Source organism: Polyodon spathula, chromosome 7 (genome assembly GCF_017654505.1).
Source record: "Polyodon spathula isolate WHYD16114869_AA chromosome 7, ASM1765450v1, whole genome shotgun sequence".
NCBI lineage: Eukaryota > Metazoa > Chordata > Actinopteri > Acipenseriformes > Polyodontidae > Polyodon > Polyodon spathula.
In genome coordinates this window covers 19396032-19420415 of record NC_054540.1, presented here as the reverse complement: position 1 = coordinate 19420415, position 24384 = coordinate 19396032, and the positions used below count along the sequence as shown (strand labels likewise).

General features: G+C 36.6%; 1 protein-coding gene across 1 annotated transcript in view; it reads right to left on the bottom strand.

Annotated features, from left to right (window-relative positions):
- Positions 1–1048: 1048 nt before the first annotated feature.
- The window catches only part of LOC121318317 (metabotropic glutamate receptor 8-like), a 179464-nt gene continuing 156128 nt past the window's right edge, over positions 1049–24384 (bottom strand). The window contains exons 9-11 of the mRNA XM_041254837.1: positions 22696–23631; positions 3916–4162; positions 1049–2573 (exon numbers count right to left, since the gene is read on the bottom strand). Coding sequence (XP_041110771.1) covers positions 2524–2573; positions 3916–4162; positions 22696–23631 — 1233 coding nt within the window. The 3' untranslated portion in view covers positions 1049–2523. The remainder of the gene's footprint in view (positions 2574–3915; positions 4163–22695; positions 23632–24384) is intronic.

The window sequence follows — 24384 nt, the reverse complement described above, 5'->3', positions numbered from 1 at the left end:
TTTTTCTACAGTTATAGCTGCCGATGACGTCTGCTTTTCACTATGAATAGAAAAAAAATACATAGAATGTCATTGCTCCCGCGGCCCACCCCCGGGACTGTATCACGGCCCACCTTTGGGAACCCCTGATTTAGCAGACGCTTTTATCAAAAGCAGCTTACAGAGACTAGGGGGTGAACTATGCATCACAACTGGTGCTGCAGAGTCACTTACAATAGGACCTCAGTTTCAAGTCTCTTCCAAAGGACGGAACATGAGGAGGTTAAGTGACTTTGTCAGGGTCACACGCAAAGAGACAGTGGCTGTGATTGAACCTGGAAGCTGGTAACAAGCCCGTTTCTTTAACCACTGGACCACCAAGCCTCCATTCATGTCACAAATTTTTTTTGGACCTAACTAATAGAATATGCATTGATAAACATTTTCCTGCTCAAGGTCAGCCTTATCGATGCACTTGCAGAGAGTGAAACAATTGTGGTCATTAATGTACAGTCAACCTTGGTTAACTCAACTGGTGAATATACTGTTAAATACTGTAATACTGTAAACATGTGAGTTCTGCTACTTCTATGAATGTTAATGCTGTGGCTCATGTGCAACTTGACACCTTAGATAAGTGTCAAGCTAAATGGCATCCCTGTGGGGTGTCGTGTTAACCAAGGTTGACTGTATTTATTTTTAAGATGAGGCTGTGCTAATGTAGCATGTGTTATTTTATAGATCAACACACAGAGTGGCACACTTATGTTTTAATTGAAGATTTCAGATAATACTGAGCCAAGGATGAAAGCAGTGTTAGAAGTGTTGATAAGACATAGAGACCTAAAATATGAAAAGGGTTTGGCAAAGAATCATGTATGCTAACTCATTTTACATAACACCAAAGGTAGATTTTTGCCACTGGATGTTTTCCAAGTGTAATAGGGACTGTACTTCTATGGCACTCAAACTGCATTAATATCTCTCTCAGGCAGTGAACATCTCTACAGGAATGTGCAAGGTGTTTGTGATGCAAATAACCATATGGTATATGTTTTGATAAAATATGCACAGAAATCTTTCATTTTTAATACTGGGATATGATTTGTGGTAAAGTAATAATTAAAATAGTTTATAACTTAAAACATCTGAATATTGAATATTTATAGATGAGGAAGTTTAACAAAACAGAGCTTACGTTTGTTTCTTTAGGCTCGCATCTGCAACTTCTCTCCTCTTTCCCCATAAAGCATGGCTGTGCAATGTTTCTTACTCTGACATAGTGTTTGAGTCTGAGCCACACTGGTCATGTGCAAATTGACCCCTTAGCCTAGACATCCCTTCAATCACATAATGGCCTTCTGCAGTCCAGTTTGTTTGTCGTGACTGGTTCACAACCTGGTGTCTGTGAATCAGTGGATATTGATATTGACAATAATGGTAACAATAATAACAATACTAATGAATGCTTAGTAGCATGGAAAGGGTCACTTGCAGTGGTAACAATGAGGCTGGGAGAGGGAGCATGCCTACACAAGCCGCATGCTTTGAAAACTGGCATGCACGAGAACGCGGACCAGGGGCTTGTTTACCTTGGTAAACCTTGGTTATTTAACTAATTAATTTTTTATTTATGTATTTTTTGGTGATAATGTAACTAAATCAGTATTTTAATATAAATAAAAAAACCTAAGTAAGGGCTTTTAAGAACTAGGCTGGGCGATGCTCAGGTTTTGCACCTGTTCAGTCTAAATTAAGGAGAAGGCTGAGAAAAGGTGTCTAGGAAATATAGGAAGGGGATAGGAGAAAGGTTTTGCCTAATCCATATAGTCTTATGCTAGGCCGGGTTTCTGCTAATAATTCTGTTTACCTGGTCCAGAGGGAAAGACTGTATTTCTCTGTATTTTTGTGTTCCTAAATACCTGCAATAAATGTCTATTGTACCTCAAACTTCAAGTGACATTCCTGGCTCCGGTACTGGTTTAACATGATAGGGGTGCCGTTCTTTTCCTTCACAATAGGCTGTTTTATGTTTCAGTTCTTAATTTAAAATGGCACCAAACAACGCTCAACATTTGCAAAACATTCCTTTATTATAAATAAATAATTTGTATAAAAATTGTCATGCTTCAATCCAGGGCTTCAATTCAGTTAGACGTTACAAGAGACAAACTCATCTCATTATGCAGGTTGGACTAAGTGGGACAAGAATGAACATTTTCACAACCACAAAAAATACTTACAAGTATATTCACAACAAATATGGTTGACTCTGATAGCAACTTTTTTTCTTTTTTTTGCCAGAAGCTAAATGTTCTTTTTTTTTTTTTTAAATCTTTCTTGCAACCTTCTTCCTTGTTCTTTTATGGCTGGTCAATTTCTCTGTATGCACACAAGCAAACAAACTTTTGGCTCCAAGCGGATTCTTCATTTTCAGTGGACAATCTTACAACATCTCATGCCTTGGTGCTGCTTGAAGTCTCCATACATGAGAAACGATTTGTTTAGCCTTGTGTTCTTCAGAAGATCCATTTTGAAAGCTACTCAGTCGGAATGGTTGCTGTAGCTGATGTATGTTGTCTTGGTAGATGATGCTGTTTGGGGGAATAAGGCACAGTTTTTTGACACTTCAGAAATTAGTAGTGTTTTTATACCTAAAATATTCAATATATATTTATTATTTAAAAGCTATGCACATACAGTACTACAAACAAAAAATATAATCAAAGCACCTATATACAGTAGATAGATAGATAGATAGATAGATAGATAGATAGATAGATAGATAGATAGATAGATAGATAGATAGATACACATGCACAGTAGAACCTGGCTTATCCAACTACTATATTGTAGTTGCTTTATGATCATTGTGGCATTATAAGTGAGTACAGCATTGTGTCTAAAACTCCAGAGTGCTGTACTGCACATTCTATACAAAGAAAATCAGTGAAAATAATTGCAAAATAATGCACTGTGATACAGTATTTGGCAGTTCACAAAACAGCATTACAAAACTTTCTCAGTCCATGCCAAAGTAATCTGACAGTTTTATTTATTTTTTTATTTTTTTTAATGACACATGCCAGAGGTCTATTAGTTAATTGCACAGACCAGTAGCAGTAACAGAAGCATTCAAATATGCTTCTGTTATTTGGTAATGGTCTGTGCAATATTTTTTTGCACGCCATTATGTGTGTGTCCTTTACCTGATCATAGGAACAACAGCTTGTATACCGCTGCTGGTGTTGACTGTTATTTGTGCCATATTCTCATGATTTGCAGTGCTTTTAAAGTGCTTTACAATAGTTTGCCATGTTTTCTATTATGCTTTGTTCTTTACCATACTTAGATATTCTTTACCATGATTTTACAATGATTGCTAGTATTTACTTTTACCACTTTTTTTTTTTATTATTTCTTTATTGTGTTTTCACAGCATACATGTAACCTTTCACAGCCAATAGCTTTGTTTGGTTACTTGTACTGCATATAATGTGATCTCACTGAGAAATGGTTACTTTAATAATGACATGGCATTTCCCCACTAGACATGTCCTTGTCTAATTGTAACTTCTCCCAGTGTTGTCTGTTCTTCCTTATTTCTATATAATTACTATAATTATCATTGTAACCATTCACATAAAATCAGGTTTAATTCATGCTGTGCTGGTAGAACCACATAAATGCCAGCCTTCCACATTAATGTAGCTGTCTTTTTTTTAAAGCAATAGTCACATCATAAACTGTCATTCTAAATGCAAAGTACTCAATGTAAGTGCATTTATTTGATCCCAAATGAAAATTTAACCCAGAACGTTATAACTTTCCCCCAACCGGTAAAAAAAAAAAAAGGATACAATATGTTTGTGTTATTTATTCTGACCTTTTGATTTCATATACTGTAATTCGGTATTTGACGAGCACTTTACTTACTGTTAGTTTCAAGGCTTTCACAGAGTTCAGTTTTGACCTCCCCATTTGGTCTGTCACTTCCTTTTTGTGTCAGCTTGCTTGACATTGTGGCTGCTGTAACAACAGCTTTGAAGCTGCGCTTGCGTTTTTGCACATTCTGCTCTGGGTGGAAGATGATAATGTAAACCTTAGGCATGTAGAGCATGCCCAGAGAGACTGAAGCACTTAAGCTTAAGGAGATCGTAAGAGTTGTGGTCTGGATATACATCTGAAAGAAGAAACAAAAGTTAATTACAAACACCTTCCAAGTTTAAGGCCAAAATAATGCCTAAAAAAGCAGCTGACGTCTCATATTTGACTTATATCTAGCTGTATCCTTTTCAAGGATCACACCCTTAGTCAACATTGCACCATTAAATATTAACGCTATGAACATATTGATATTCATAGCTATTAAGGAATACTGTCAGTTTCAGAAAAATTGTTTGGTTGAAGAATGTCTATATTTGATATTAAATGGCACTGTAAACGTTTAAAGGCAAAGGACAACAAAAATGTGGGCGCTAATACAATATGTGAAATATAATTAAAGTGGTAAAGATGCATCATTTACAAGATGGATCTTATTGTAAGTCTCAATAATCGAGCATCACACAAATGAAAACATGCATCTAATCTCAAATGAAAATGATCTTATTGTAACTTGAGTAGCAAAAACGATCACAAGGATTCTCATAGATCACTATCTAATGCTTCCCTGACAGTTACACATATTAATATTAGAGTTCCACGCGTGCCTCTAATAAACATTCAAACACAGTTGAGATGGGATGATGACTTCAGTTTGATCTATAAGGATTTGACTCAGACACAGGAACATGGAATCAATAACCAATAAAAGACCAGTCAAAAATAATTTAATCTTATTAATCTGATTGATGATTGTTCTATTGGACTATTTATTGTATTGACTTGAAAAGGTATACCAACCACCAAAATGGAAATTGTTGAGTGACTTTGACTTATATGGAAACCATTTTAAAGGTTTTTCTTTATATGTCTATTGATCCACATGGCTGAATTAATTTTTTTAGATTTTATTGAACAATGACCCTTCACATAAAGGTGTACTGATTAGTTTTTGGAGATGATATTAAGGTGACTAACTGGTGGCCAATATTAACATTATTGGTGTGCTTGTACCCTACTCTATGTATAGTTGTATGTCTATACATATTCCCTGACCACTTTACCAGTCTACCCAATTGGATTTGGCATTGCCCTGCACTGCCCTAATTTATTTAAGCTTGTTGCAGATCAAGTCCACCCAGCAATGCAGCATTTGTACCCTTTCAGGGTGATACTGTACCCATCCATCCTGCCACACATGTGCAGTAATAAACTGTATAAAATATATATAACTGTGGCATTAGCAAGCATGAAGTTGCACTACAATTCCAGATCATAATCATAAAAATCATAGTCATAAAAAATGTTCTACTAACACATTGTTTAATGACAAAGACTCATTAACATTGCAAACATTATCGGCAAGTAGCCATCACTTACACCAATATATGAAATAACATTTCAAGAAAAACTATTTGGTTAGGATATACTTTTCTGCCAACTTATAACAATAGTAAAGGCGTGTTCCCTACCAGAATATTCTTCACAACACATCTCACCTCTAGAAATCAAACTGAGCTGCAATAGCTGTACTGAATAAATCTTGAATTTTTGGATTGGTGACAAATTAAATTAAATCTAGAAAAACTGAATTTAAGGATTGTGCACTTGCTAATGAAAACTAAGCTTTAACGAAGACACTACAATTATTGTTTTATTTGTTTTACTGTTGTAATGTACGGATAACTTTTAACAATTCTTTACATGGTTAGAATAGTATATCAAATATCTATTTTTAGCCCAGGTTAATATATTTAGACATGTATCGATTTGATACAACATAGCTCAAAAGACTACCTTTTACCTTTAGTTTTGTAAAGTATGATGCCCTCTCAAATCAGTATCTTTCATTTCAAGGGTTCCATTGGACATCAGATTTGCCTATACATGAAGCACAGTGGCATTGCATTGTTGCACTCATTGGGAAAAATTCACAAATGCAGCATTCTATATTAATGCAAATTAATATTTCATTCTAGCAGTTCATTTACTGTAACCCTTCCCCTATTCAAACACAGGCCAAACTGAGATTCAGTTGTATCCCGAATATAATGTACAGAGCAGGCAGCGTGTGTAACATCAGCACAAAATCGCATTACAATCTAATCATATAGCTGAGATGCAGGCTACATTGTGTTCCCAGAAGAAAAAAAAAATCATTACTTGCCTGCGCTAACTGATATTTAGAGTATGCATTGAATATATTAACCTTTTATACTGGTACAAAAACTGCTAAAACAAAATATACATAGTTGAAATGAACAAAAATACTACAAATATTTTGAGCTCATTGTAGACAAGGGGAGTTTTTATCATTTAATTTAAATGTACTCTAGTTTTTGTCCAGCCAGTGTAGCTTCATACATTATGGGCAGTGTAAAATACTGTAGAAACAGAACGACTACATTTGACAGTTGAATAGTCAACGTAAAAATTGTTGACAAATCGCCACTTACATATATATATAGTTAAATCGTGCATTTCATAGTGTCTGGCGCACTTTTTCTGAATGTACTATTATAAAACACTTTGCTGTCTGTACACAATATTTTAAAACTGCATGAAATATTTTAGATATTGTATTTATTAAAATGTCATTAATATGTTAGTGCTCACTTATTCCATCTATCTGAAACCATTCACTTGACGATTGCTTTCCATTTCAATTCAAACAGCTGAACACAATTAAAATATTGACACTGCTAGTTCATTACTAAGCATGCACAATTTGCAGTTTTGCTAGTACCAAAATGCTGCTGTTGCTTCTTTGAAATTGAAGGGTGTGATTAGTCGGCTACCAAAAACTTTTCTAGTTGGCTATTCTGTGCTAACCCTTGGGAGAAATAGCATGTTACTATATTTATCTAGCGACAGATTCATTCATCTGGCTTTCTTTAATAATAGATTAATGAGATGTATTAATCAGATCTCGAAAACATGCAAATAGAGAAAACTAAAAGTTACTCTCTACAAACATGAATCATTGTTATTTATTATATTTAGATAAATATCAAACATATTATTCATCCATCAAGAAACACCATGTTAAACTAATAAAAATACATGATTATTTAATTAAAGGGGAAAAAAATGCTAATTATGCACATAGAAAATAAGTATTAGCAAATAAATATGTTTTTAAATTAATCACTCTCTCTATATTGCACACCCTCTCTCTGTATTGTCAGTGTCGCATAACCCACCAATGTCTCCTGAATCTGATATTCTCAATAACTTAAGGTATTTATGTTTCTACTAAATTTCATGCCAAGTGGCTAAGCGGTTAGCCAGGTTATTAAATAGAAAGATAATAAAGCAAAGAAAATAAAGCAAATAGAAAGATAATAAAGCAAGAAGAGTTTTATAATAGTATACTGTGTACACTATTATACTTTATTGGGACAATAAAGCAATTGCGATACATTGAGTTGATTGAAGTTATAAATAATGGTATTCATTATTTGTATTCTCTATAATATTTGTTATGTTTATTTCTGTACAATAACCAAAATATAAATATTTCAGCAGCACTTTACAGAGGAAAACACAGCTAGACTCAGATTTATATTGGTAGCTCACTGGTGGGCAGGCATCCATTGCAAAGAAGATCAGAGCCTCGCAACCACCCAAAGCCAGCTGGAACTCTTATGATCTGTAATGGTAAGACAAGAATCTCTTTCTCACGTGAGATATTTTATGACAAGCTATACCATTTTTTGTTCTGTAATCAGAATATAGCACAGTTGGTTTAATGGCAATACTATTAATTATCTTCTGAGCAAAGTTTAATTAAGTTATACTTGTGCTACCAAATGATCAGGCCTAAGTACATAACAGCTATCTGCACTGAAGGCTCTGCCACAGTAAGATGGCCTTTAGCAATGAAATGCAATGCCAGCCGCCAAAGCAATATACAAATTAATGGCCCTGATGTAACAGAAGAACAAAATAAAATGATGGAACCATAAAGTCAATATACAATTAGAGAACTGTCATTTACAAACATGGAACAATGAATAATCAAGACAATGTTCCTCAGATAACGAGAAGTAAGTCAAATATTCCACACTGGTAGTTTGTCCGTTTATGTAGCAGCTAAATAAAAGACATGAATACTTCTTTACTGCCTCCAGCTAGTTTGGACATGCAGATGTTAATTGTACATGTTTACATACATTTTAACCCATGTAACATAACCCAAACTATAGCAAATAAACCAAATACACCCAGGTGAGGTGGGGTACCCCGTCACAATATGACAATCAGAACTGGCCCAAATTAACAGTACACATAAACACCATATTAACTTGTATTTATATTAAAAACACAATAATGCATTCTGCTAAATTCAATGTTGTCCCAAAACATTCAAGGGCCTTTCCGTTTGGAGTGCCGTGGTTTAGCCTTAACATACATGTAAGTAGCATGAAAATCACATTAGTTACATGTATCCATTGGTTTTATTTAAAAATGTCATGTTGGCAATAGGTTCCACCAAAAGAAAATTAATTGAAGAAAAGGAATGGTAGGGCAAAGAGCTGCTTGGCAAAGTGCCTAAACTGAGCTATTTAATATTTACAATCAAGAGGTAACTGACACTGACCCTGCAATCGGGGGAATGTCACATTCAGGGTATTCTGTTGAAAATGGCCACAGTCTGAACCAGAACAAACTGAAGGGCCCCCTAGCTAGAGATGCCTGAGGCTGAAATGCACACAGACAAACCCCTGTAGTACTTATGTATTTATGTGTCCATCAGGAATACTTTTAATGCAATGAAACAGCTTATTTTTAGTAGCTAATTATGATCGTTTTTCATTTAATATTTACAAAGAAGTACAACATTGATTTAAAACTGATTATTTGGTTTTTAGAAGAAAAAAGGTAAAGTGACAAAGAATAGGTAAATAAAGATAACATAAAAAAAAATAGTTTTCTTCACAATCTTTGGTGCTTGATTGATCTTAGTCTATTATTATTTATTATTATTATTATTATTATTATTATTATTATTATTGGAGGGAGCATTATGGTAGTGCACACCATGCCAAAATAGTTTCAGCGCTGCATACACACATACATGTATACATACATACATAATGAACATTTAAGACATAGTGTGGGGGAGTTCAAAAGTTTGAAAATGATAACTCCAGTTAATGAACAAATTGCTATGTAGCATTGATTTTGTCATTTTCAAGCGGGCAGTATGCCTATTTCGTTATTAAATAATCATGCTAATGTGATTTCAGAAATTACGTTGATTTACAAAATAATGTTACTATCTTAACGAGCAGTGCTTCTTGCGACTGTTTCTTTTGTTTGTATGGGAATTTAAAAGGAAATCTGTGTTAATTGCCATCATTTATCAGCAGTTAATTAGCACTTGGAAAAGGAGGGTTTTTAATTAAGGAACAAGTATTTAACTAAGGTTGAAGCAGTATTTAAGTTCTTTGGTATTAACAAAAATAGAATAAACAAACTACAGTATGGCTTTGCTGGGAGTGGCAGCAGTGGCAGCAGCAGTAGCAGCAAATGTAATTTTAGAGCTTGAGTGCGAGCCTGAGATTGACAGACCCTGGCTGCGATGCTGACAATACACAGAAAGGGTGCGCAGGACCAGGGTTAATGTTTTAGATTTACCAGATGACGATCTAAAAGCTTGATTGCATCTGGATAGGGCATTTTATCTACCTCTTTCAGACTCTGTGGGAACCTTGAATTGCTGACGAAAAGGGGCCGTGCTGTACCCCTGCATATGAAGGTGTTGACTTGGCAGTATTGTTCTTCTATGTCTCTGGGTCATTTCAAAGGGTCACTGGTGACTTGACAAAGAGGGTTAATGATTATATCAGTATCCCACTTAATAAGAAGCAGCTACAAAATATGAAAAGGGTTTTATGGCATTGCTGAATTTCGCAGAGTAATGGCACACACGTTGCACTCAAATCACAGCAGAACCATGCATATACATTTGTAGTCAAAAGTTTACATACCCCAATGGAAATGTATAATTTCTAGAAATTCCTAGAAAAAATTTAGGAAAAATCTTATGTAGCGTTGTCTTTAAAGCAAAATTGTTCCAGTTCATTCAAATTGAGGACTTCTCTTGTGCATAGCCTTTTTCAACTCAATCAATCAATCTTTATTTTATATAGTGCCTTTCTAGTGCACCACCATCACCAAGCGCTTAACATGATAGTGTGAAACAATGCAAATACATTAAATACAAGGCTAGGGTGTGAATTCTAAAGACTGGATGTGTGTGTCATACAGAATCATAAGACTTTTAGTGAAAAATCTGAAATAGCAAGTTAGACAACAGCTAATGACAAATATCAGGCTTAAAGAGCATGGAAAGCAAGAGAGAACAAGTAGGTTTTGAGAGTTGATTTGAAGTGAGCAACTGTGGGAGCTACATACACTAAAGCTGGGAGAGAGTTCCAGAGAGTCTGGGCCATGAAGTTAAAAGAGCGCTCTCCGATTGTGGTGCACTTTTGCTTGGGTATAACAAGCAAGCCAGAGACAGAAGACCTCCGCTTGCAGACAGGGACATAGTGGGTCAGCAGTTTGAAGAGATACTCTGGCCCTGTGTGATGAAGGGCCTTGTAGTCATGCAGGAGAATTTTGAAAGTAATCCTTAACTTTACAGCAAGCCAGTGCAGCTGGGCAAGATGGGATAATGTGATGATGTTTTTTATATCTGATAAGGATAGTAGCAGCGGCATTTTGAACCAGCTGCAATCAGTTTATGGCGCGTGAAGGAAGACCACCGTAGAGAGAGTTGCAGTAGTCGAGTCGAGGGGAGACGAATGCATGACAGAGTATCTCTGCAACCAGGAGGGAAAGGTAGGGATGGACATTTGAGATGTTTTGGAGGTGGTAGAAGGAAGACTTGACCACAAGGAGATTTGGGCATCAAAGAAGAGGTTACTTTCCAGAAGTACACCAAGACAGTTTCCGAGGTTCAGGGCAGCAGTATTAAGATTCTTAAGTTGAGTTTTTGATCCAACTAGAAGGAGTTCATATTTGTTCGTGTTGAGACTAAGAAAATTGGCAGACATCCAGGCCTCAATATCTTGGATGCAAGCTGAGAGCCAGACCATGGCAGAGGGACATCCAGAGTCGAGTTTTAGGTAGAGCCGGGTATCATCCACATAGAACTGAAACATGAGGCTATGTTGGCAGATGAGGTGACCTAAGGGAAGCACGTAGATGTTGAAGAGAAGAGGTCCAAGAACAGACCTTTAAGGGACACCGTAAGTTTGCATCACCATTGCTTCCATCATAGAAAACAGACTGCATGTGTCCAGACATGTAAGAGGACAACCAGGAGAGATGGATTACAGAGATCCCAGCATACTTCTGAAGGCAGTCAAGAGCAGCAGTTAGGTCAAGATGGAGCACAGAGGGAGCAGCAGTATCAGCATTTAGCAGGAGATCATTTACAATCTAGAGGAGAGCAGTCTCAATACTGTGATGCAGTCGGAAACCAGACTGCAGAGATTCAAGCAGATTGTAATCTGTGAGATGTTTAAGAAGATGTTAAGAAAAGTTACCTCCTTTGTTATGTCTGTGTTATCTCTATATTGGATGGGGCTATGAGGTATGCCCTTTTTTTGGTTTCATTCAGCTCCTATCAGTCTCACTCAGCCATTGAAAGGTTTTCTCTGCTTTTTCCAGAGAAAAAACGACTAGAGACCTGTGTTTTACGTCTTTTTGATGATGTCGGACAGGGTCCAACATTGGACTGGAAAGGGAAAATTGTAAGACTGCAAAGGGTTAAACCAAGTTTTGTAGTGGAGCATTTCAGATGATTGGCCAATATCTTTTGGTATGCTATGGAATCAATTTTGCCATGTATTGGAATTAAATTTCCTGTGCCATTAGAGGAAAAACAGCCCATAGAAGGATATTACCACCTCCATGCTAAACAGACTTTCTCCAAATGTAAGACTATCAGTGTGACCAAATAGCAAAATTTTTGTTTCCTCACTCCACAAAACCTTTGACTAGAACTCATATCCATCATTCAAATGCCATTTTGCAAACTTTAAGCGATTGTCCTTGTGATGTTTTCCTAAGAGTGGCTTTTTCCTTGGCCTGCGACCATTGACACCTTCACCATGCAATACTCGACCTATGGTTGAAATGGAAACCACAGTTCCACTTGGAGCCAATTCACTTTGAATATCTTTGGCAGTCAATCTCAGATTGTTATTAACCTTCCTCACAATTCCTCTACTTGTTCTTGGTGAAAGAACCTTCTTTCTTCCAGACCGAGAGAGCTTTCTGACAGTACAATGAGTCTTATCCTTCTTGATAATAGAAACAATAGTTGAAATTGGGACACTAAAATGCTTGGACATCTTGTATTCTAAATAACTTTCTGCCTAAGGTCTTCAGGTAGCTCTTTACTTTTTCCCATATTTATTATTGGTAATAACAGCAATCATCCCATGCCTACTCTCTAAGAATGTTCACCTACAATCCAGCATTTTCGAAACTTTTCTAGAATAAGGTTCTGCATTATCATATTGAAATTTCTAGCACCTTGTAGACAATACTATCATAACATCAAATAAGTTCTTGTAACTTTTTCTCCTCACCCACAAAAGCAAAACTTTTGCTACAAAAGATATTTCCTTAAATTGTTTTTTTTTGAGAAATTTTGAGAAATTACATATTTCCACTGGGGGATGTAAACTTTTGACTGCAATATGTGAACAGGAAGGGGTTCCATTCATTAAATGTGCAGGGGATTTGTAATGCATCCTATAACACTGGAACGCATGTGCAAATTTCACTGGCTCCTGTCATGACTTACATTTTGATACAATCCGCTGTGTTTAATCATTTCAGAGACCCAATACACCAGATTGCATATTAGTAGGTCAGTATTGTAAGACTACTTAGATAACTCAATATCTGCAGTTATGAATATATTTTAGCCTTTTCTATACTTGTGGTTATGAATGAGATTTATTCACTTGTTTTAACCATTTGTAACATTACGGAACGTTTGTTGTATTGCTAAAATGATATACCATTATTATACCAATGCAATGTTACTACCAAAAAATTATCAGTACTATATATTGTATTTGAATTATACAAATAAAAACCCTAAGAGCAAATAATGAAATCTTGGTATAGAAAATGGCATACTAGATATTACAATAAAGTTTCCTTACAGGTGATTGCAGATTTGGCATTTAACATCCTTAGCATTTAACCTATATCTAATCCACACATGAACAAAGAACAGGCATACAAAAGGGCACACAGGTTCACTAGGAATGTGACCAAGCGGACCTTTTGGTTTTCAAAAAATGAGGTTTCAGTGCCTCCTCAAATCAAAGGGTGTGCTTCAATACGACTGTCAAACTGTGGCTAGGATCATCGTAGCATGTTGTATCCTGCACAACATATGCGTCGAAGATTGATGGGCGACCAATAAATGCTCGATGCACTTGACGAAGGTGACGAGGAAGAAGCAACGGACATTAGCAAGACTTTTGTTTGAACCTTACTATTTAGATTTTTACTGAGAATTTCGTTCATTAATGACCTCATCGACTCAATTTCAAAGCATTATTGGATTGATTTTATTAACAAATTCCGTTTGAAAATCACTTGCTACTAAAACTGTCGTTATTTGACCACGACTTCGATACAATAATGCTGATTGTTGAAAATCTCCCCAGTACTTATTAAACAAGCACATATGGGGTTGACCAGGTAAATGAGTTTAAAGAGAAATATGTGGTCTGTAAGCACATTTAACAATACTCCTAAAATGTAAACTATGACAGATTAAAAAATTCCACCTATGTTCACCATATTGGGATTAGAATGTGTTCAAATAATTAAGTCAAAATAATGTATTTATTGAAGATGGTCGAAACGTGATTATGGTAATTGATTTTCTGTTTGATTCTTTAAGTAAAAGTAATCTGTTGCAGGTTTTACCAGTGTTGTGTCAGAGCAAGGTTTGTGGTACATTGGCAGTGCTTGACCTAGATATTTACAAGGAATTTATTGGTTGAAAAAAGATTGGAGGAAAAATGGAGATGTGATGCTTTAATAAAGAGAGAATCTGAGAACATAGTTGTTGTGTAAGCGAACAGCAACCTTTTTTAGCTGCTGACAAGTTTTAAAAAAGTGATCTAAAATAAAAGCATTACTGCTGGGTACTCTGACAAGACAAATCTTGCTTTCTGAGTATTAAACTGTCACTTTAAACAATACAGGAAGAAATGTGCTCACAAAAATCTCCCTTGACATTACTGTGAATTTAACATGACTGACAAATATTACACAATGGAAGCTACACTACCATATTTTTTTTTTTGTGGCATTGCGTAGAGTTTCAATAAGCAACTCAACAATGATTGGAACAGTGGTTAAGGAAAGTATCACCATGTTTGTGGAAAGTCTGTTTCATGTTTGTGGAACATTTTCCATAGGTCCTCGAAGACAGCTGATTGATTGTCTCTAGTATTGAAAGGAAGGCTTGCTGAACTTTTTTTTGTGCAAAGAGTAGTCTGTTGGCTTCTAGCAAGAACAGATTAATGCACTGTTTTAGGCTTTGAGAAAAAACTGTTTACTCCAATTTCTCAAACAACTGTTTTCAGTTATTCTTCCCACCATTTAAAAAGAGTTAGAGAGGTCAACAATTCAGCAGAGAATGAAACGCTCCCTCATCCCCTAAGGAGGTTATCCCCTTGGGACAGGGTAGCGACACGGCCCAAGATGCTATTGGCAGAGGGAGAGACTTAGAGACTCTCTCTCTCTCTCTCTCTCTCTCTCTCTCTCTATATATATATATAGTATTATATACATATATTATATATATATATATATATATATATATATATATAGGTTCGAGCCGCTTTCACAAAAAGAACACGGCTACAGAACTTCCCCTACACACCAGCGATAATTATTTTAATAAACAGCTCAGCACACATACCTTCACCAACTAATACCAACATCGATTCTCCTCTAATTCCAAACAAACAAACCCCTGATCACCCAGCCACATTCCCACATGTTTTTGCAGGGAGATCGTGACTGCCTCGACCACATAGGGACTGTTGGCATGCATGCAAGAGGGAGTTTAGGGCTCACTAAGCTTTGTTTTAATTAACTTTAGTTCTAGTTGTTCAAAGCAGTGCGAGAACTGGAAAAAAAAAAAAACACAAATAGACACTGTCGCTAAATGTAATTTTTATATGTTTTTTTTTTTTTTAATTCATGATTAAATATGTCTCAAAAAAGAAATACCTGTGTCTCAACACATTCCTTCTGAGATGCCAGCACCTCCAACAGTGCCAACAGAGGATATTGATGTCCCAGGTAAGTGTACAGCATTTCAGTTTAGATACTGGTATAAAAACAGATGCTGGTGGCACTGATGGTTTAGCTGATCGGTTATGGGACAGATCCTCCACCAGGGATTTGGCAGATTTTACATTTTTTCTTCAACTCAAATTTCTAATTTCTACAGTCTACAACATCATTTATGTTATCTGGGGAGTGGGTGAAAGCTGGATGAAGACAAATCTGCCTGGACAGGGCTCTAAAACTGTGTGAAACATCTTGAACACTATGCCACATAATTATTCAGCCTCAATATAATAAAAGGAAGTATCATTATATAAGTTTATACTTTTTTAATTGTGTGGCATAATTAGTCATTTCTCATAGATTTAGTGCCCTGTCCAGACAGCTTTGTCTTGGGCTGGCACCATTTTAATGTATTAAAAAACTCATATAATGATAATTATTTTAGTAGTCTCTTGTGACGGATTAATCATGTGGTACAGTTTTTAATATGTTTAGTTGGTTTCTTCACTTTTTGTCAGCTATTATTATCTGCTCTTCAGTAATGATGGGCTTTCTATGCTTTGTAACAATCTGAGCCACTGTCTCGTCTGCATGTAGTCGCAATTTAATTTCCTGTTTTGATACATTTAAATGTATTCATTTCCGCAGCCTTGCGATATTAGTACTTTCCCTGCAAATCTTTTGAATTTCACAGACATGCCAATATATGGAAGACATTCACAATGCAAGTAGAGTTGCATAAAAGTTGCAAAGATTTTCAAAACCTTTGAATATGTGATCCATTGTCTCTATATTTAAAGTTGGCAGGCACATCCTAATCTTGTGTATTGTCTGTCCAACAAATACAAGAGGGGTTAAAATCCAAAATATGTGAACACATTTCCTACTTCTCTATTCCATTAAATATCTGTCATCTATGAAATGGGGGTTCTCACCTAGGGGGCCTTGAGGAGGTTTCAAAGCATCCTCCAAAAATAAACCACCAAATGTGTTATTTTTCCTACATGTTTATGATACACTGAAACCTGTTCACTTCAGCATGTCATAAGCATGCACAGGAATGAATGCGTTCTCAGGTTATGTAACACTTTCTCTGGTTACACATGGTGTAATAGAGCTATTTCAGCGGGAGCACGACAGATTACAAAGCAGAGGAAAAATCATTGGAAACAGACACAATAAATACCAGACATGGATACATTCTTAATTCAACCATCAGCAACAAAACAACAAAACCCACAGAATGGTGATACAGAACTTCATTCAACAAGTTCAATTGTAAGAGCTGAAGAACAGCGTGGAGGTGGTGTTGTGAGTAAAAAAAACAATGCCATTATTAACCCTGCAAAATGAAGGAAATACGAAGACAGCTACTTGAATTTTGGTTTTCTTTGTACTGGAAGTGGAGGTATATCTCAACCGCAGTGTGTAATTTGTGTACAAGTACTGTCGAATGAATGCTTGAAACCCTCCAAATTACAAATACATTTAATTACCAAGCATGAAATATATAAAAACAAGCAACATTGAACGTTTGAGCCAAAGGCTAAGGAACTGCTTGTTACTAAAACCGTAATGAAATCCACAACTACCGTGGATAAAAAAGCTTGTAGTGTCATTGTACATAGTGGCTCAGAAAATTGCTAAAGCAAAAAAATCTCATACGATTGCTGAGGTGTTGTTATAATGCCGTGTGCCATTGAAATTGTAAAGGAAATGTTTACTTTCCTATGTTCGGTATGTGTTGAATAGGGGAATAAATGAAGAGTTTTTGTTTTGCAAGGAGCTCAAGACAACAATGTCAGATGATATTTTGAAACTGTTAGATGATTTTATGACTTCATGTGACGGAAAGATGAGTTCTGGTGATGAATCTTCCTCCCGACCTGTGAGGGCGCTAAAGAACGAGAGGAGAAGTATCTGGAAGGGCTGGTCTGACAGTTCGTTTCCGGGTCAGGGAAGTGGGTCAGACTGGAACGAAGCGAGACTCTGTTGTAAGACCGTATTGATTTGAAAGGTAAACGAGAGGCAGCTGCAAGTAATAAGGCAGCTGCAACCGTTTACCTAGATATCATGCAGGATTACATATAGAGGCCAGGGTAACGCTGATCTTTTCCTTCGTTTGGGTAACGTGAGAAGAGAAGGACTGAGAGAGGAGCTCTCAGAGTGTATTACGTGTTGTGTGTTGTCTTTGTTTGTTTATAATTGTCTGTCTTTTTCGCACCACTAGACAGTTAACGCACACCTCCGGAGCTGTCGCCACGTAAAGCACTATCCAGAGCACCACTGCACAGAGCACCTGCACGTTTGAATATCACCCAGGACTCGTGACCGTGCCTTTGTTTGTGTGTGAGACTGTACTATGTTCGCCATCCCCGCGCTTTACACATTGTTGTGTACGGCCGGGGATTTATTATTTGACGGTCGCCAGACCTGGAAACAGCACAAATAAACACTTGTTCACTGAATCACTGTTGTCTGCCCATCACTCCTCCATCGCATCACCGCTACACCTGTTCCCTTTACCAACCACTTTGCCACACTTCACTAGAAGTCTAATTGCATTGGGGTCTGGACGAATTGCATCGGGGTCTGCACTGTTGGAGCTGCAGCAATGACAATAAAGTATTCTGGTGCTGTGCAAAAAATAAAGGCTGTTGCACCTGTTGGACACATTGCTTTTTACAGTGAGAGGTGCTTGCTGCTCAGCAGCAGCAACAAGGTTTTGTTTAATTGTTTAATTTATTTTATTGTTAATTATCCCCTACACCGAAGGAGCTAGGTGTTGATTTCTGTTTTTGTTTATTTGTGTGTATTAAAAAACTAGCACATAAGTGCTTAAAAAAAAAAAATGTCTGTGTCCTGGGTGTCAGTCATAGGGGCAAACATGACCGCAAGTGACAGCCAGTTTACTATATATAGTAAGAAAACTTGCTTCCTTCTGCTCTGACAATGTTCCCCAACTCTGAGGATTGGTTTTTCCAGCAGGACAATGCTCCATGCCACACAACCAGGTCAATCAAGGTGTGGATGGAGGACTACCAGATCAAGACATTGTCATGACCAGCCCAATCTCCAGACCTGAACCCCATTGAAAACCTCTGGAATGTGATCAAGAGGAAGATGGATGGTCACAAGCCATCAAACAAAGCCGAGCTGCTTGAATTTTTGTGCCAGAAGTGGCATAAAGTCATCCAACATCAATGTGAAAGACTGGTGGAGAACATGCCAAGACGCATGAAAGCTGGGCTTGAAAATCAGGATTATTCCACCAAATATTGATTTCTGAACTCTTACTAAGTTAAAACATTAGTATTTTGTTGTTTGAAAATGAATCTGAACTTATTTTCTTTGCATTATTCGAGGTCTGACAACACTGCATCTTTTTTGTAATTTTGACCAGTTGTCATTTTCTGCAAATAAATGCTCTAAATGACAATATTTTTATTTGGAATTTGGGAGAAATGTTGTCAGTAGTTTATAGAATAAAACAAAAATGTTCATTTTACCCAAACACATACCTATAAATAGTAAAACCAGAGAAACTGATAATTTTGCAGTGGTCTCTTAATTTTTTCCAGAGCTGTGTGTATATATATATATATATATATATATATATATATATATATATATATATATATATATATATATATTATATATATTATATCTTTAGTAGATATAAAATTAGTCCTACATATTTGTTTTGGCCTACTTGGATTCTTTATAGGAAAAATCAAGCAGCTTTTTAAGTGTGCCAGAAGTTTTAGAGGAGACTTTGATACTTAACCTTTTCTGCGTCTCTGACAAGGTGTTGTCATTTTACTGTTTCTCCTCTCGTAATAAATATGTTGTTAAATATAAAGCTTGTAACAGTGTGCTACCTATAATAAGTTTTGGGAAGTTGAAATCCTGTGAGATCAATTGAGACATTTATAAACCTTATAAATACAAATTTGAATACAATGTTATAATTACATAAATATATATATATATATATATATATATATATATATATATATATATATATATATATATATATATATATATATATATATATATATATATACACACACACACACACACACACACACACACACACACACACAGTGCCTTGTGAAAGTATTCAGACCCCTGACCAATTCTTTCATATTACTGAATTACAAATGGTACATTGAAATTTTGTTCTGTTCGATATCACTATGTAACACAATTTTTGTTCCTGGGTAGTAAGTGTTATTTCCTAATTGCTTATGCCTCAAAAGTATAGAAAATGGCTATTATTCCCCACAAACTTTGCTTTTGTGACCAGGACAGTGATATTTCAAAATATCACTATTTCCAATGGGAAAACGGGCAAATGTGTGTCTTTTCGTTCACATAAAGTCAGAAAAAAAAAACATATGAATCCAAATTAACATGTATTTATACTAAAGTAATACAAAAATGACTACAAAATATTTAGAAGTGAGTAGTTTTTTGAGATTTACGATTATACTGTAAATACATAATATAATATATAATTCCCTCCTATAGTCCAACTTCCACTACCTCAAAGTGGCAGGAGGGTGACAACGGGTTCTCAAGACGAAGTACAGCGGGATCCCCTGACTCTGGCAGGTTCAACCATGCTGTGAAAGCTTGAGTAACATACTTGGTCAAAGTGGAAGGGGCACTCACCAGCCTGTCTAGCCAGCATGGTGAGTTATCCATGAAAGCACAGACAAAAATATGGCCCTCATTCCCCAGAGGTTGGATTGCTGCCGACCAAAGCAGCGGCCAGTTAGGTATGAAGGCAGATGGTCTAAGAATCATCGGTTTACGATTTAGGCTGCCACAGAACACTGACCCTGGCCATGTACAACTGCAGATCTCTTTCAGGTGAAGCAAGACTTCTAGAGTTGGAAGAAGAACCAAGTGGGACATCATAGGACTAAGCTAAGTACAGCGAAAAGACAAAGGACTACTAGAACTCAAAAGTGGACATCTTCTCTTCTACCGAGGCATTAAAGATGGACAAACAGGAGACGTTGGATTCATTGCCCACAAGAGAGATGAGCATTCATTCAGCAAATTTGGCCATGGCAACAGCAACGAGAGGGGTGACGACTAGTTAAATTTGCAGAGAACAAGAACTTATTCATCATGAACACCTTCTTCCAGAAGAAACCCACCAGGAAATGGACATGGAGAGGACCCAGTAAATTTCATTCTGTACATTTTCTTTGCAAGTTTTGCTGTCATTTAACCTCCTCCTCATATAACAGTTTGTTTGAAAAACTGTACATAATTTATTTGTAATTCAACAAAATGTGACATTATTGTTAGGGGGGTGAATACTTCTGCAAACCACTGTGTGTGTGTATATATATATATATATATATATATATATATATATATATATATATATATATATATATATATATATTCCTTAGACCCAGCCTCAACCTCCGAGAGGAAGGTTCTTCGAGAGCAAGAGGGGATCCCCAGCCAAATCTTAAAAATCTCCCTATCCTTCCAGGTTCCCCCTGGGGGCAGCATACATGCTTCCCAGCCTTGGAGGCTGATCAGTTTAGTCTCACCTCCGAAAGGATGGTTCTTCCTGAGCCAGGGGGGCAACCCTGCACTTTTCTCAAATCTCCATTTTCTATCAATTGTTCCCCTTGGGGCCACCATACATGCTCTCTGGCTTGGAGCCCATTCAGTTTGGTATCATCTCTGAAACCCTATATTCTTTACTGTATGTATGCTTTCATCATATCCCAGTGTTTCACTCTGCCCCCTTTGCATGTTAATTTCCTTCTCTCTTTTAGAATTCCTGTCTCCCCGCTTGGCTCTGTCTCGGAGGTCTGGCTGCGCCAATCTCCCAAAGCATAGGCGTTCCTTGTTAGTCGGGGCGACTTCTAGTCTTTTCAAATGTATCCTCTGTCCTTCTCTTCATTTTCCCCTAGGCAGAACTAACACTTGCTTCCCAGCCTTGGAGGCCGATCGATATACAGTAATGTTTCTGTACACAGGTTGGTTTTGTGTTGTGTGGTAATGCCTCAGCATGCCTCCAGTATATACGGAATAAGGGAGTAATTGGCATAGGAAACGTTTCTTTGTTTATTTACAGAAAAATGGAATATGATTTGACAGCGATATAGGAATATGACAACTGACTGTAATTGTGGTCTAAAGACTGATCACATTCATAACATGTTTTATGTTGAATAAATTACTTTGTAATCATGATAAAATTAAAAGTTACTTTCTACAGAAAACTGTATTTTATGGTTTATTACACCACTGGTTTCACAACAAAAAAATAATGTTTAAAAGAAATTGCTTCAGCTGATAAACAGCTTTTTTGTATCACTGTATCCTTTGAAGAAGAGGTATTCGGCTATGCGCTTGTGATTCTGTGTGATGAGAAAACATAATGAGCTAGACTCTGTTAAGTGCTTGAACTACAATAAATCGATTCCTGTCTTTTTATTAAGTATATGTACTGTACAAAAACTAAAACTGCCATAGTGAATCAAAACATACCTGCTAACATAACTATATATAATATTAAGATACCTGCTAACATAACTATATATAATATTAAGATACCTGCTATCATAACTATATATAATATTAAGATACTTAGTCATGAGTTAAGTTCTTCCAGGACAGTCACCACTAATGAGGTCATGAATAAAGTGGAAGAGTTATTCCGGTGTCTCTTGCAGACTGTATATATTTTATATTGTGCTGCTGCACACTAATTGCTGTTTTGAATGTTTATGGATATTACAAGTCTATTATATATTACAAGCTATTTATAGATTTTTCAGATAGTCTATTAAAAGTCAGAAAATTGGAACAAGATGTTCTATCTGACTTCTCTGGTTAGATAGCCTAGAGATGGGGATTCTTACAATGTGCCTTACGCAAAGGAAACTATAAGTACTGCAGAAAAAAATGTTTTCCTGATCTTAACACTGCGACATCCAAACCAACACCAGCTACATTTTACCCAGTCAAATTACAGTTTTAACACAGAAGAATTTGATTTTGTCAAAACTTTTGTTAACTAAACCCGCACTTTTGCACAGTATTAAACTAAAAACAAGTTAGTTTTAACAACAAATTGTAAAGTGTAATATCAAGTGTACTGCATTCATGGCAGTATGTTAATTTGTTTCCCCCTTTTTTTTTTGTTTGTTTATTCTATCAACCGTAATTTCTAACCATATGAGCAGAGGCTAATTTAAAAATTACTTTAAAGCTACTTACCCTTTCTGCTGACTGTGCTGTACCAAAGAATATTGGTATGAAAGCTAACCAAATGATGCATGTTGTGTACATAGTAAATCCAATAGGTTTGGCTTCATTGAAGGTCTCTGGCACGCCTCTTGTTTTAATGGCATAAACAGTGCATGTGACCATCAAAAGAATACTGTATCCAAGAGAACATATGAGGGAAAGGTCTGAAATGTCACATTTGAGGACCCCTCTGGCGTTCTTAGGATCTGGTGTTCTCTGCTCCCCAAAGTCCACTAGGATATGGGGAGGGTCCACTGCGAACCAGATGAAGACACCCAGCAGCTGAAAGGAGATGAGGGCGAATGTAATGACGAGCTGGGAGGCGGGGCTGATAAACCTGGGGGCACTGACAGATTTCTTCCCTTGCTCAAAGATGCGATGGATCCTGTTGGTTTTGGTCAGCAAGGCAGCATAGCTGAAGCACATGCCGAGTCCTAAGAAGATACGCCGGAGAGAACATACACCAGTGTCAGGGGTCGCAATCATGAGAAAAGTGATTGCATAACAGAGGAATATCCCAGTCAACAGCACATAGCTCAGTTCCCTGCCTGAAGCCCTTACAATGGGTGTGTCGTTGTAACGCACAAAGGTCACAATAGCAAAGGTAGTGGCAATTATCCCCAGCATGGAAAGGAAGACGGGCACAATTGCCCAAGGGGAATGCCATTCCAGCTTGATTATGGGAATTGGTTGGCAGCCTGTGTGGTTCTCATTGGGCCTCTCTTCATAGGGACACAATTCGCAGGTGAACTCATTCGCCTGGTAATGGTAGCCTTCACAGCGCTCGCAGTGCCAGCAGCATGGTACTCCCTTTACAGTCTTCTTTCTTTCACCAGGCTTACAAGGAAAACTGCAAACAGAGACTGGAACAGAGGGATCCCCTCTAGTCCACTGCATATCATTTCGCTGTAGCAACAATAACAAATAATTAGTTACAGCTATCACTCCATTATCTAAACACATTTTATGTAGTCTTATATAGCTCAGAATATATTATAAGGATATTCAGTGTTACTTTAATTATGGGAAACACACAAAATAATTAGAATTGCCAGATGATTTTGTATATTTAAATGTCTATTTTATTTAGGCAACATCATCCTCTGCTTCTCAATCATATTTGATGCACAATACTGTGTGTGTAGCCTTCCATAACTATTATTAAGGAAAGGGTTTATTTCCTTGTATGCAGGTTGTGCTAAATTACAGAAGTAGTGGTAGTAATACATTATTTAGGCACTCTACATGCTAAATGACATTATCTCCTGTTAACTAACACTGGAGAATCTAGTGAGGCTGACAATGAATAAAGCAATACAAAATAAAGCAAAATATATAAAATAATGTTTGCATTAGTACAGACCATTTGAATTCATGGAAATATTGTCAAGAGTATACAGCTGCATTGCCATGCTGATTCTGCTGTGCTTATTGATTGTCTGGAAGCTGCTCTGAAGTCTATAATTTCATATGGGCTTGGGGTCATTTAGAACATTTCACTTTTAGTAAACAGGTTTTTTGGTTTTTGGTTTTGTTGATCTTGCTTCTAACTTTTTTTTTTTTGTTTTCAGCACATTTCAAATGTTAATTTGTATTCCCATGCTTGAAAGTACAAACTATTGTTATGTGAGCAGAAATATTTGCAAACCCAATCTTAAA